General features: G+C 40.1%; 1 protein-coding gene across 1 annotated transcript; it reads left to right on the top strand.

Moving 5' to 3' along the window:
- The first annotated feature begins 3799 nt into the window (after nucleotides 1–3799).
- On the top strand, nucleotides 3800–13053 carry LOC117456291 (zinc finger protein 135-like). The gene is made up of 3 exons (XM_034096119.2): nucleotides 3800–4096; nucleotides 4674–4848; nucleotides 10096–13053. Exons 1-3 carry the CDS (start codon nucleotides 3896–3898, stop codon nucleotides 11553–11555), a joined length of 1836 nt encoding a protein of 611 aa, XP_033952010.1. The 5' UTR covers nucleotides 3800–3895; the 3' UTR covers nucleotides 11556–13053.
- Nucleotides 13054–16380: the final 3327 nt, after the last annotated feature.

Here is a 16380-nt window from a genome sequence, read left to right as displayed (position 1 = left end):
AGTGAATGCAATATAAAGCAACGTCATTCAACTGCAAAAAGACATTAGAAGTTACTTGGATGTAGCTTCAGTTAACAAAAACACATTCTTTGGACGACACTAGAGGTAAATAGAGTAATATTTCCAAGCAATAGATATCACCATCGACCATAGTATTCACTTTGCAACTTTGCCAGTTGATTTCTTACGAATATACCATATATTTTTGGTATTACAATATAAAAAATGCTATGTTAAATCTTTAAATGGGGCTCTATGCTAACTTTGAGTACATTTAGAAGAAATCTGCAGAAGAAATAGAGATATTTAGAAAAATAAACACCCAAATGTGTAATTTGGAGGTTTTCTTTTCACCATTCTTTAAAGGTGGGGTAGGTAAGTTTGAGAAACCGGCTCCAGATACACTTTTTGTTATATTCCATGGAATGCTCTTAACATCCTGATAGAAATGAATATCTTAAGTGCTTTGACAAAAAATCCATAAAAAAAAGTCATCTGTGGAAGCCGTGGCGCTGTAAAAAGCACGACCAATCATCTGAGCCGGCTAAAGTAACTGGATGGCCTACCTGCCTGTCAGCCTTCCATCAAACTTATCTCGTGCCCTCATTGGTCATGTGCGCGTTCATGTGTGTTGGAGGAGGGGCTCTGTAAGGAAGTGGCAGATTTTTTCTGGCTGTGTATTTTCAAATTCTAGCGCACTGGAGCTGGTTTCTCCAAAATTACCCACCTTTAAGTAGAAAGCAAAATAGCTTAAACTCAAATGTTAAAAGTGCATTTTTTCCCCTGTAGTGTCTCACCTTAACAGGGAAGATGTATTACAAGTAAAACACAACCCGATTACTTTTCATAATTCCACCTAATATTGAAGTGTTGCTATGAATGTTGTAAATCTTATGGTTATCAAACATACAACATAGGTATATGACAGAACCATTTGACTATAAATGCAGGCTGGCTACACACTTTTTAAAGCCACATTTAAAATGTATACATAAGGGGAATTGCGTGATGCTCAGAACATAAATTTCAAGGAATTATTCCTGTAACATGTCCATCTTATATAACTCCGTATGAACATCATTTAAGGCCTAAATCGCCCACCTTTCTGTATTAAAACAGTTAAAAAGGTATGAGTAAATTCAACAAAAACACAACAGATGAACTCAGAAATGTTTTTTCTCATTTCGTCCAATCAATGGCTGTATACTGTTCTTCCCTAACACCTGCCAAGAGACGGGCCCACCTATCAGAGAGAGGGGGTGATTATCATTAGTTTCTATCAGAGGAGCACGCTGTCATTTGATCTCAGAGCCAGACTTCCTCGGGACTCTCCGGAGTTCCTGATATAGGCGTAGCAGTTAATGAGGGAAATACCCAAAGTTAAACCGAGCATGGAAGCCTGAGAGGGGCGAGAGGGAGGAGGGAGAGGCTGGAACGTGAGAGGAAAAGTATCAGGAGAAAGAGAGATGGATGCCGGGAGGACGGAGAGGCGTCCCTGCTGTGGCTGTGAGGGTCTCTGGCATGATGATTTGGGACAGAAAACGAAAATCACATTGCCAGGGATTACTACACTGCTGCAGTGTCCTCTACAGCTGCTTCTGGAGGAGGATACCTGGGATTTCATACAAGGAGAGTCACACTTTCTTCTTTTTTAATCACATTTCTGCAAGAGGAGTTCTTCACGGTGTGGATAACTCTGGGAGTACAATAATTTTTTGAGGCAAGATCAGCGGATCAGTGTTTTTGTGTGCTGTGTATCTGCTGTTTCTGATCAGGTGCAGAGCTTAGTCGACTGCTGGACAGGGAGTCTCAGCAATTTGTTCACAGTGGCTAAGTTCTTCACTTGTGCAGAGGTGATGTATGACAGAAAAGCGTATTACTCACTTTAATGTACATAATGTTTGCCAAAAATGTGAATAATTTTGAAAAGTCTCCTACAAAAAACTAAGGGAATCTGAAGATGTTGTGTTCAAACTGTAAACAAGTATATTAGGTAGATAATTAAAGTCTGATCAAAAAGACCAAAACCAACAATGAATTTATCCTAGTAGCAAAACAGTGTTAGTAGAAGTAAGTCAAAAATAAACTACAGTGAGTGTGTGTTCATGGTAATGAAGGAGCAACAGTGTAGCTCCCTTACTGTATATGTTTTGTAGATAACATGAGCTCTATGGCACAGAGGAAGACGATATGTAGGGTGTTCATACACAGTTTGCTACTTTTACATTTGTGCAAGCCTGAAAATACTCCATAAGAAATACATGATTGTTTGAGTTTGAGTTGACCTGTTTGTGTAGTTTCTAAAAACTACACATCCTGGCTGTTATAGCACATTGGGCTCTTTATATAAATGTATATTGGTGAAGGGTTAAATGGGAAAGGCATTGAGTGCTATTGACAGGGAAGGATAGTCACAGAAAATGGAGGGACAGATTCATAAATAGTTGGGGGATTTGTTAACATAAAAAAACGTTATTCAAAATTATTTATGTAATTATTAACACCATAACCAACATGCATTAACACAGCCATAATTATTGAACATTTAAAAAACAAGCTACAATATTATTATTTTTCATAATTTATGTTGAATAACATCTACTTTGTTATCAATGAAACATTAGTTGAACGTAATTGATTTGTGTCAATGAAGGGACAAAAGATAACATTTGCACCGGCATGCATTATCAGATGTAATCAGAAGTTTTGTGTTTCCTTCCCTGTGTTGTGCGGAATGACTGACAATTTGCAATGTTGCCAATTGAACTTGCAATTATATTTTAAATGGTTTTACTTTTCCTAAGAACAGATAACTGATAAGATAATATCATCATATACATCAAAGTGTATTGGATATATAACAAGTGTCCAATGTTTAGTTGTGACAATGACAATAAAGGAAATGTGTTTTGCATGAGGGTTGAATTCCTGCCATGTCTTGTTTAATGTGCAGAATTTGACACTTCTCAGAGGCTTTGCACGGTGCCACCAGAGGCCACATGTGGATTACTCCCAGGAAACATCTGGCCTCCCTCTGGTGCCTTCTGAGCTGAGCGCAGTTAGATCTCACACACTGGCTCAGTTCAGCAGGAACCGGAGTCACGTCAACACACAAAGTTTTGTCCTGAATGCCGAGCCAATGATCTGTGGTCACATTCAGGGAGGAAAAGTGCAGGGATCATGTGGGATCTCATTTGGTTAGTTAGCATAATACTAGTTAAGTTAGCAAAATGTTTTTATTTTCTTCAAAAGTTCTCTAAGTACTTCTTTGTTTGGTAGATGTTGTCCATACAGTACTGTATTATATATTTCAGGTTACTATATCATAAGATTGTGAGCTCTCTAATTCACACTTAAAAGATTATCTAAACGTTATTAAAATAAATTAAATAATAAAAAACTAGATATTTTCCCACAAATTGCTCTTGCTATTTAACCTAAGAAAATGTGTTTAAACAAAGACATATTTGAAGTAATTTCTATAACAAACCTGGCCTAATATTCTCCTCTTGCTAAAACAATGAATATTTTCTATCAAGAACATTTCCTAGGCTATATGTATAGTACGTATCGTACAAAATCAATGTTCAACATCACTCGAGGCACTACATATAAGGCCATTTATATATCTCCACTAGGGGGTGTTAACTGGTTATTGTTTGTTTTTTATTAATAAGGGAATCAATTTATGGAGAAAAAATATCAAAAAAAGGTAATGACGTGTAATGATGTAGTACTAGTTTCCATCCTGTAGAGGGCGGGCGTGTTCCTAAAGGGTGCCACACGAAGAAGAGAAGAAGAGAATGCGGACCAACAACAAGAACACTTCGGTAACGTGCTCAGTGCAGAACATAAAGATTTAAATGTACATTACAGTGTGAAGTTACTCACAAACATGTCCAGTCTGGAGACTTTAGAGACTCAGATATGTGCTCTAATGGACACCGTGGTGGAGGAAGCGGTGGCGGAGCTCGGCAGACTCCTGGCCGCTCAGCAGTGCTCTTCCCCGGCTACAGTCTGTGCCGTGAAGAGCGAGGAGGAAGAGCGCGAGGTGACTCCACCGGGGGGGAGACACATGTGTGATAACACTATAACGGTAACACACACACTGGCTCAATACTACATTCACTGTGTCTACTATATTCAAAATTCCCCAAATAATTCCCATACAAATGCAGATGTTACTCCTTGAGTTCGAGTTACATTTGCTAAAAACTACACACCCTGTCTGCACATAATTGTACTTGTTTTACGGACTTGTAACCGAGTATTCCTTCACTCTAGTATTTATACTTTAACTTCAGTACAGTATTTGAGTACTTCTTCCACCTTTGCACCAATGTTATAAACATTAAACTTGGCTAACAATAAGTTAAATGTAACTAAGTACACGTACTCAGGTGCTGTAGGCTTACTACAAATACTACTGTATTTTGTACTTATAGTAATACAATAAATATAATATCATACTGTATGCTACTTAGTTCTTCTACTCTACATTGTTGAAGAAAAACAGTGTACTTTTACTGTACTACATTTCTTTAACACTCATATTACCAGCTACTTTTTACATTTCAAAACACCTGCCCTTTCTTAATATAATGATATATGATTTAGTTCTATAACTAACTCCTCTCGTGGCTCTTCATTCTTTATATCTTGTAACTATACAGAACCAGTTTGCATCCCTCATGGAGGCACGGACCAAAGCTGCTGTAGAGAAGATCCTGACGCTGCTGAAAGTGTCTCTGTGTGAAGCGGCAGAGCAGAGGGCTGAGAGGAAGGACGAGAAGAAGCAGAAAAATAACAAGAAGCGGAAAGCAGGGCAAGTGGCTGCACCCAAAAAGCGTGAGTCAGTTAACAGATTGAGTATCTGTGTAGAGCAGGGGTGCCCAACCAGTCGATCGCGGGGAGATTTCCAGTCGATCGAGAGATGTGTAAAAATAGAACAACAATATTCTGTTTTATCGTTAATGTCTTATAATATAATCTTCCTGTGCCAGAATAATGCACTTGAACGCATCAAAGCTTTGTGATTGGCCGGCGTGACCCCATGTGTCGGGGCGTGGCTTGTGGGAATTGGGCACTAGTTCGCTGACGTTGTCCGTGTCAACAGGAGTGACAGTCCGCACACACACAAGACCGCAATTATGGCAGAAGCAAAAAAGCCCAAAATATATCATTTTCACTCCGAGTGGGAGGATGATTATTTTTATCTATTCCAATTCAAAGTCCATCTGTCTCATCTGCAATGCGAGCGTGGCTTTATCGAAGAAGGGTAATTTAGGAGCGGCATTTCAAAACAGTGCACAAACGCTACGAGACGGAATTCCCTCCTAATTCGAGAGACAGCAAGCTCATTTCGTGGCATCTGCAGGCAGTGGCAAGTACTTCCGGCATCTGCCACAGAGGCCACTACTCTGTGGTATCTGTGGCAAGTACTTCCGGCATATGCCACAATTTGCCGAGGCATCTGTCGCTGCTGAACGGGAGTTGCCACAATATGTGTGTGCTATTTAAACCCATATCTATCGTGTAAAATGTCGCTGTTTAGGCATGACTTTATCGAACTGATCTGTACACAGCACTGATGATCTGTACACAGGGTTGGGTTGTAACGGAATACATGTAACGGCAGAGACGCGGGAAGGTATTTTGAGTGGGGGTGCTGAGGTGCTGGACTCCAGTGAACACTATTACGGGCACGAGCATGCACAAAAGCACTCCCCACACGCAAACACACAGTACACCCGCGACTGTTACAATGAAGGCTCGATAATCAGCTCACGGCATATAGGCAGGGGTAAAGTGCTATTTTTTACGAGTAGGGAGCGGACCTCGCCTCCTCTAGGGGGGTCCGGGGGGATGCTTCCCCGGGAAGATTTTTTTAAAATATTGAAGTTAAAAGCATCAATCTGGTGCACTTTGAGAGCAACATAAAGAGATCTATGGATACCTCTCTCAACACCCAGATGAAACACAACTGTAAGCAGATGTTCCTTTTCTTTATGGTTTACAAATCACTCCCCTTTCAAACTGTATTCTTGTTTTACTGCCATATAGTATTTCATAACTGTTTTTCCTTTATTCTCTTTGTTTCATAACTATAATGATCATATGAAAGTGTGCCGCGGAAATAATCTTTTGAATAAACCGTTTGAGACCCACTGAGATAACTTGGACTAAAGTTAACTATCTAAACACTCCGAGAGTCCTTTAGCTCACCTGAGCCTCTCAGTCTGAGAGGAGAGCTCTCCTCCAGCTTGTTGTGGATCAAACAGCTCCGTATGTCCGTTAGTGCAGCTAGCTAACCAGATGCTAACAACACGGTCCCAGCTGCTGGCACCGGTCCCTCTCTCTCTCTCTCCCCCACACACACACACACACACACACACACACACACACACACACACACACACACACACACACACACACACACACACACACACACACACACACACACACACACAAAAAACTTTCGGGGCAGGCCAAAATATGATTTTACCAACAATGTGGAATTTATTGGCTACATATTGCACAGATTATGCACAGCGGGAGAAGCAATAACCGTCAAATAATAATTCAGACAGGGGAGCTCCGCACCCCCTGCCTGCCGCTAGGGGGTGCTGCAGCGCCCTCAGCACCCCCCTTCCCGCGCCCATGTGTAACGGCGTCGGCGTTACGTAATCAGAATACAGAAATCAAGTAGCCTAACTGTATCCAGCTCGCGTTTTGAAAAACAACTAATCTGATTACAGTTACTTTCGTAAACCTGAAGTGAATACATTTTGGAATACTTATTGGAATTATTGGTGGACAATTTTCCTCACAAAATGTAATATTCATTACCAGCAGAACTGTGTGCACACTGCACAGCCCTGCAGCATGTCTGTGAGCGAGAGATGCAGCGTGTCTGTGAGGCCCCGCCTCAGAGAGAGAGAGGTCTCTTAAAATATATTGAAAGTTAGAAACGGAGATGGTTCGATAAAACGTTCAAGATAACGTTTATGTAGCATTTATTTATTATCGAAATGATGACATTTCATAAAATCAATGTGAATGGCCTGCTGCTGCTGAAGGCATGGGGAAAATATAACTGTCCTTTGCCTAATTTATAAAGTAAACCTTAGCATCTCACTAGCAGTGGCAACTGCAATCAGTTACAGCTGCCCTAAGTCTGTAGCCAAGTCTAATAACACCAGTGTACACGTTGCTGTGTCAATACAGATATGTATTTGTTAATTATTTGTCTTTATAGTCATAATACATCTGGTTTATCGTAGCAAGCAGTGGAAAATCCCCTCAAGAAGCGACAATTGCCAAGGGCGTTGCAACCCTCACTCACCAATATTTCATCATAAATATAGCACGTTTGTTTATTTTAGCAAACCATGCTCCAAGTCAAATTGAATAGAAATGATAATGTATAATCTTTTTGAAAAATAGAGATCGCATATCAGTCCTGTGTACTGATCAGTTCGATAAAGTCATGCCTAAACAGCGACATTTTACACGATAAATACGGGTTTAAATAGCAGCATTTGCCACGGAAGGCGAGTGGCAGCTACAGTAAACCTTCTCTTACTCTGGCATCTTGTGGGGATGCCTCGGCAAGTTGTGGCATCTGTGGCATATGCTGGAAGTACTTGCCACAGATGCCACAGAGTAGTGGCATCTGTGGCATATGCCGGAAGTACTTGCCACAGATGTCACGGAGTAGTGGCCTCTGTGGCAGATGCTGGAAGTACTTGCCACTGCCTGCAGATGCCACGAAATGAGCCAGGCCCGACTGCCTAATTCTGCCCTACGCTCCCAAAAGGGGAGGGACCTGAAAGGACAGCTAAATGCACAGCAGTCCATTTTCACCAGGCCCAACAACAAGAGCAAGGCTGCCACCATAGCATCTTATCGTGTCAGTCACAAAGTCTTTCAAAGACTGCGAAGTTGTGAAAGAAGCATTCCTGGAGGCTGCCGACGCGTGTAAAAATAACAGTAGCATTTCAACAGGTTTTTGATATAATAAAAACTCAAGTTGGATACCATTATTAATCAGCTATACGTTTTAGTTTGTTTGAACTTATTCAATATAATTATTGTACAAAATGGTATAAAAATGCAAACTTAAATTGATTATAGTCTATCATCAATTCAGGTTAAGACACTAGTGTTGCTTGCATCCTATTTTAAAAGGCATTTCTTTTTATAATCTACTAAAATGCAACAAAAAAAAAGGGTTTGATTTTATTAATTTTGTCTTTTTTATTGCACTTTGGCAGCAGATTCCTGAGTAGCTTCAGATCTGAGTTGTCTTATTAGTAAGCCTCATTTATACTTTTGTCGCGACACTATTTTTATATAATGGCAAAGAAAGGGTTCAGAGTCTTTTCTTTTTTCCCTGTGTCATATGTGGCAGCACTGTTCAATGTTTCTTGAAAACATTACCCACTGTAGTATGTGACGTGTGAATAAACTCCAACTCTGTATCAACAACACTGTTGTGTAACTTCAGTTAAATACTTGTATGTGTGTAGATTAGAAAGAGGTAAGATAAAGGATCTGCAGTATTTTATGAAGTATTAATCGTACAAATGTCAGTTTTATACAAGTAGAAGTGTATTTACCTGGTAGTAGGCTGTCAGTAATGGCTACGCCTCTCTACTTGGACTGGTAGATTTCGGCAGACTGGCAACTTTAAAAGTAGCTCTCGGTTCAAAAAAGGTTGGGCACCCCTGGTGTAGAGGCTTTGTCTGTTCACGTTTTTGTACATAAAACAAGGTTTATGTTAGAGTTCTTTGTTACTAAAAGAAAGGGCAATGACCACATGTATAACAATGGTATTAAGCCAGATACTATTTCATATGGTTTCTTTAAATCCATATGAAATACTGACAAAAAGCACCTGCCCTCTCACTGACTGGGTGAAGACTGCTTCGTAGGGTCAGTATTAGTTGGACTTTGAATTCTATTAAAACTGAACCACTATAATTCACAGACAAATATTGTATTTTTAAAGCTGAATGCCAACACATGTTTTGATTGAACCAGAGCATTTTGGAGATCATCACATCAAAGTCCCTTTAACCCTTGTGTTGTGTTCGAAAGCTGTTACCGTTCATGGTGTTGGCGGGTCAATTTTGACCCATGATTTATTTCAGTCCAAAACACACACAAAAAATTACTATCATCCAATATTGTTTTAACTACATCATAACTAACTTGTTATGCATTCATAACCATGCAATCCTGTTGTAATTTAATGTTGTGGCCCAAAACACATTACACCACATATTGCCCACGTGCATGTGTGAGTTCAGGTTCAAGTGTTAGTGTATATATTCTTTGTGAAAGGTTGAGTTCTCGTGGGGGGAGGTGGGGCAGAGCGATGGAAGACCAGGTACATGTTGCAAACAATTATTGTTACAGTGGATGAAGGGGGTGGGGTGTCTAAAGTCAAAGATGAATCTTGATTGGGCCCGAACACCAAATTATACACTTTTTTTTTAGAGATCTTCAGCCTTGGCTAAAATGGTCAAAATCAGTTTTGTAGTGTTTATATAGCTGTTGTGGAGGATATCATGAGGCCTTGTTCCGATAAAAAACTAGAGCGTAGTTATTATATAATTTGAACTTGAAACGGATCACGGGAGACCCGAACACAACATAAGGGTTAAGAGGGATTGCATTGTTTACAGAAAATAACGTGATCTAAATTCATTCAGATACATCTAGTTTTACACAATCTTTAGCCATTATTGCATTCACTGTTTGGGTTAAATGTACAGTTCATCAGCTGTTCTGTACTGTTATTGCTATGCATTGAATATAACATAAATCAGCTGCCTTCATTTTACTAACTGAAAGAACTGACCTAAGTTATCTAGTTTGATAACCGTTTCAGTTTTCTTTAAAGTCTTGTGTGGTAAAGTAAGCAGTTGTAGCAGTTAGTAAAGAGCTTGTAATTGATTTAAAAATTAAATTTTACAATTTTGAAACATATTTCCTTGTCTTCCAAACAATTTGTTTTCTAAATGACCAAAAGCACTTTGTGTACATTGGATTGGATCGTTTAAATTGATGTCTGTTTATTTTTTGCAGCAGATTCAGACACACATGAGAGTAACTCTGGGACCCCGTCTGAACCTGGAGCAGCCTCAGAGCTGGAGGTAAAGGAGCAAGAGGTAACGGAGCCGGAGGTAACGGAGCCGGAGGTAACGGAGCCGGAGGTAACGGAGCAAGAGGTAACAGAGCCGGAGGCAACAGAGCCGGAGGTAACAGAGCCAGAGGTAACAGAGCACGAGGTAACAGAGCCGGAGATAGCGGAGCAAGACGTCGTGCAGGAAGATACCGGCCCTTCAACTATCAAACCCACCAAGAAGAGCACAGGGCCTTTCAAATGTCCTTCTTGTGACAAACAATTCCGTCTGAAGTGTTGGATGGACCGTCACTACCTGACTCACTCCAAACCTCACCTTTGCTCCGAGTGCGGCAAGGGTTTCGTCGACCAAAGGATGCTCATCGCACACTCGAGAAAACACACCGGAGAAAAGCCTTACGAATGTTCCGACTGCGGGACTAAGTTCGCTTACAAAAGCACCTTCAAAAGACACATGCTTAACCACAGCCTGAAGGAGCACAGCCTGAAGGAGACAAACTTCCACACGTGCTCGCTGTGTGAGAAGCAGTTTGATGGGCTCGTGACGTTTCAGCGGCACAGGTGCTGCGCCTTGAAAAAGACGTTCAACTGCTCGCTTTGCCTGGAGACGTTTACGTGCAGCCAGAGTTTGGTCGATCACGAGCAGCTGCATCCAGGCGCCAGATATTACGTGTGCGAGGTTTGCGGCGAGCGTTTCTTCTCCACCTCGTCTCTGGCCACACACCGGGTGACTCATGCGGAAAGGAGAAAATGCTGCGAGGAGCTCGGCCTAGGAACCAGCGACCCGAGCGTCCTGAAGAATCACCTGAGCAAACACACCGGAGAAAAGCTCTTCTCCTGCCAGGTGTGCGGTAAAGGCTGCAGTCACCAGTGCGCCCTGAATCACCACATGCTAAAACACACTGGGGACAAACCGTATGTCTGTGAGATCTGCGGGAAACGCTGCGGCCACTCCAGCGCGCTCGTGAACCACATGAGGGTCCACACGGGGAAGAAACCGGGGAAGCCTGTGTGTAATATCTGCGGCAAAACATTCGTCCGCTCGGTCAAACTGAAGTACCACATGAGCGTTCACACGGGGGAGAAGCCTTACGCCTGCGACCTGTGTGATAAAAAGTTCAGCAACCCCAGCAATCTCAAGAAACACATGAATATTCACTCGGGAGAGAAACCGTACGGCTGCAACATCTGCGGCAAGAGGTTCGCTCAATCCGCAGGCCTCAAGCTGCACCGGCGGTTGCACACAGGAGAGGAGCCGTACTGCTGCTCAACCTGCGGGAAACGATTCATGTTCAGCGGCAACTTCAGGAAACACGAGAGGGCTCACCTGCAAAAAGAGCCAGGAGATGGACAGTCTGAAAAAACTAGTGTAAATATTAAAAATGTCATTGCTGAATGTTAAAGGGGCCCCAATATTCTCTTTTTCAGGTTTACATTTGTGTTTGGTCTACTGTGACATGTTTTCAGCTTTAATGGTTCAAAAAAGTATTTATTCGTCAATGGTATCAGAATTCCGGAAATACACTTACCACTCTTGTTTCTCTACAGTAAATATGATGTTACAGCCAGCAGCTACTAACATTAGCAAAAAGTCTGGAAACAGGAAAACATCTATCTTCGCTCTGTCCAAAAGGAACATTATTTTGTATAGATTATACAGACAACATACAACAAGTTCATGCTTACCAAAAAAGTTGTTTTTTTACATACGGAGAGGCTTAGTGGTCATATTTTTAATAAGATAGGATCATGTCTCCTAGCTCCAACCTCCTTTTTAACAGAGATAAAGCAAGAAAGTGGATTATCTTGTTTTTTCTCAAGATGTCAAAACTTGTTGTCATGGATATTTGAGCAGATGGACCCAGACACAGGAGTCAGGTCCAACAACAGGATACTTGAATAGAATAACTTGTTATGCATGGTCTGTGCTGGCAGGACCAAGCAGAACCAAACCAAAGACTGACCTTAAAACCAAGAAGAGTTGAAGTGCAGGTGGAGAGATGGGTGGAGATTAAGCTCAGGTGGGAGGATGAGGTGATTAGTCAGGAGAGCAGAGAAGGAGCTGATTGGCTGGGAGAAAACTAGGAGCAGGAAACGAGGCTGATTCAGAGCAGGTGTGTGAGGGAAAACACAGCAAACAGATCAAATAATTTAGGCAAAAAGGCAAAGCTTAGACCTTCATCATCTGACAGAAAGATATGTTTTTAATACAAATTATTTCTGATGCAATGATGTTCAATTTAATGAAAATACATATCTTGAAAAATGTTTTTTATTGACATTAAACTGAGCTCAATAAAAATGTTTTTTTTTTAAATGTGACATACGATACGATAATACTTTATTTGTCAGATCAAGTCTGAAATTTGACTTGCGTCACAGCAGCTCCATGTCCAACATCAACAGACAAATATCCAGACAAAAATACATGAAACAACAAACATTTAACATAACAGCAGGATCAGTGAGAGAAAAGCTGCTCAAAGAGCCTTCAGCATACATCCCAGTAAATCAGGCGTTTCTGAAAATGCTCATACCAAAAAGACTTTGCACCCCAGCCCTCTACATATAAGATTAACCATTAACCTCTAGAGACTCATGAATATGTACTGATACGAATGATACAGTTTGGTCCATCAGACATTGTTTATTCAGTGTGCATTCAGACAAATCTAAACAGAGAAACAATTGTGTTCTGTAGGTCATCCACTAGGTGGTGCTAGAGGATAATTTTACCCAAAATTGCACTGTTAAGTCACTACACATACTGCAACAGGAGGACACATTGGAGCTATACACTAGCAACAGGTCTGCATCCTGAGAGTCCTTTAAGTTTAAACCCTATATTTTGACATCATTTTAACAAAATCCTCCGAAGAAATGTAAAGAAATCTTTGAGATTCTGAAAAGGACGTCACTTTATTCAACTACTATTAAAGATTTGAAGGGAGAAATGTTTTGAGTTATCTGACATTTTTACATTTCATCTTGTGTTTTTGATTCAATCAACCAGTTACCTTTTACACTCAGAAATATATATCACTGAACAAAAAAAACTCTTTCCCCAGCTTTTTTAGTCCACAGTAAAGGCAACAAAGACACATTTAAAAAGAAAAATCACATCACCACAAACCCAAAAACAGGGACAGCAATTTAAGCAATTGTAAAAATCAATCAAGTACAATCACTTACAAATAGGACTTTGTAAGAACCTTGGAAACTGGATTGGATGTGATCGATAGTCATTACGTGTTTCTCTCTAAAAAGTTGCTGCATGAAAAATAAATGAAATGTTACCTTAGCTCTAACATGACTTCACCTGGCTCAGTGAAAAGCTCCGTGGTGACAGTGGCTGCATCAGCAACGCCAACGGTTTCCCTGCATGGCGTCCTCTCTAAGCAGCTTACACACATCTAATACCAGTTTATTGCATTTAGTATAACCTTTAGTGCAGCGCTGCTTAATGCTGCTAAGAATTCAGTGTTTTCATGGAGATTAAACTCACACACACACACACACACACACACACACACACACACACACACACACACACACACACACACACACACACACACACACACACACACACACACACACACACACACCCCTAAAGTCCTCATGTAGGTTATTATAAAAGAAGTTAAAAAAACAACCATGTCAAAACAAGATTGCATTTACAAGACAAGGCTGAGCAACCCTGTAAACTTCCATTCAATAAAATAAGTACACAAATAAAATATAGTAGAATAAATGTGCTTCCTTTGATTTTCTCTTAAATGTAATTTTAGAATATAAGAGGTTGTGAGTTTGGAAGACTCCTCGGTAATCCGTGCTTGTTGTGTTTTTAATGAAGTGTCATGCTACAACTAGTTAGCCTAATAGTCACATCAGCAACAGTTGCTATGCAAAGCGGATCAACATGTTGTGATTCTAGTATGAGGATCATGATGCAACAACTCCTAACCAAAATTAAATTGGCTGGAGTTCAGTCCAATTCTGGTTTATCCTCCGCGCTTTGATTGCATCATTTTCGGTTGAAGCTATAATCCACCTGCTCAACACAAACCGGCAGTCAGACATTTTCTTGCAACCAGCCAATGAAGACAGAGGAGCATTTAGCAGCTAAAGAGCCAGATATTTGTCATCAGGAGTTAGTGGAGACCAAAAACAAAGCTAAAAAGAGAGCTGAATATTGGACTCGCTTGCAAGGTAGCCAAACAAAAGGAGATTCCACATGAATGTCTTTGTTGGAAGTGTAATAAAGCAACTGTTTGCTAACAGGTTTTCTATAAAACGGGTGATAGCTATAGTGTATGTATGTTACGTTTCTGTTCAAACTTAGTCTTTACTGGCCCCAATGTGGCCGTTTTTATTACAGGTTAAGATTACAAATATTAAGGTTGTAAGATACTTAAAGGAAAATATCACAAAACCTTTCAGAGCATCATAGTAGTAATGGTATCAACACATTTAAAAAAAAGCACGCAATCTTTAGCATGGATGTATGAGAGAGAGAGAGAGAGAGAGAGAGAGAGAAAGAAACACACACACACACACACACACACACACACACACACACACACACACACACACACACACACACACACACGTGTGTTGAAGTGTAATTGTATCACTGTATGTATATATATATCTATATATCAATAATATGTAAAAATGTGAAATGTGTTAATGTTGTTAATTATTTTGTATTTTGATATTTTGGCAACATTGTTTCGTTTAACTTTCATGACAATAAAGCCCAATTGAATTGAATTGATAGATAGATAGATGGATATATAGATAGATAGATAGATAGATGGATAGATAGATAGATGGATAGATGGATAGATGGATATATAGATAGATAGATAGATGGATATATAGATGGATAGATAGATGGATGGATGGATGGATAGATAGATAGATAGATAGATAGATGGATAGATAGATAGATAGATAGATAGATAGATAGATAGATAGATAGGTACTTTATTGATCCCAATTTGGGAAATGTTAAGACACTTGGCTACCATGTTCCAAGGGGGCTCCAAGATGAAATGAATCATCATGTATATTTATAATCACCATGCATGGGTAAAGCCATGATTTACATTTTATTTTTAAGGTACAATCGACCATATTGCACCATTGATCTGTTTGAATGCAGCCATGAGTTATTGCTTCACTTCATTTTCTGAATCGTCAGCAGCTCCGATACCTGCGGACGGACCTTATGGTCGCTGCCTGCCAGATTTACCTCCAGCAGCTTTCATTTCTCGTCCAGCATGGCTCCCTGCATGTTGTCTAACTGTGATTAATGGAAGACAGTTTCAGGGGTCACTACCCTGATGGTCAGCTGGAGCCGTGCCGTGACAGAGTGTCTCTGACTGCAGAGTGATAAACTGTGGAGACAGAGAAAAGGCAATCAGCATGCAGAGGTGCTTTCCTCACCATCGCTCGATCCAAGGTCCAGACGTGGCCACGCAGGTAATCATACATTCACTGTTAGAGCCCCTGTACCACGGAGGGTCCTCTCTGTCGAGATCAGGGGAGAACATTCTGTTTTCTTTTTCTTTTAAGTCTATAATATATACTCTTATAAAGTTGTGTAGCCTTCCTATAGGCTATCAGAATCAGAAACGGGTTTATTACCAGGTTGACACGCGTATGAGGAGTGTTTTTAAATAACATTTTCTTAATGTTTTTCATTTTTGTAAAGCACTTTGAATTACCTTGTGATGAATAAATAAACGTGCCTTGCCTTGGTGTTGTGTTGCATACATACAAATAAAATGAAAATGAAAAACACAGATAGAGAACTATTTTAAGAACACTATAATAACATTAAAAAAATAATACAAAATATAGTAAAATAAAATATAGCAGTATTTACATTGAAATAGAATGGAATAAAATGTAAAATATGTGCAGTAAAAAAAAACAATATTGTGTGCAGGCTAATTTACTTTTCCATGACCAATGTTTAAGATTTTGTCATCAACTTTTTGTTTAATGATTAAGTCACAAGTATATGCTTTCATATGATTGGTTGGATGTGTGATTGAATGATTGGGTGTGTATTGGGCGGTCAGAAAAATCAACGCGCATCCACTTTAATGATCAGGTATCGCCGTTTATTTAAAGAAAAACAGACACAACTCTAAACTATTAAACAAAAGATTCGAAGCCATACGGCGTATATTGGGTACATTTTCTCAGTCACCATG

Source organism: Pseudochaenichthys georgianus, chromosome 12 (assembly GCF_902827115.2).
Source record: "Pseudochaenichthys georgianus chromosome 12, fPseGeo1.2, whole genome shotgun sequence".
NCBI classification, from domain to species: domain Eukaryota; kingdom Metazoa; phylum Chordata; class Actinopteri; order Perciformes; family Channichthyidae; genus Pseudochaenichthys; species Pseudochaenichthys georgianus.
This window is presented reverse-complemented; position numbering and strand designations above follow the sequence as displayed.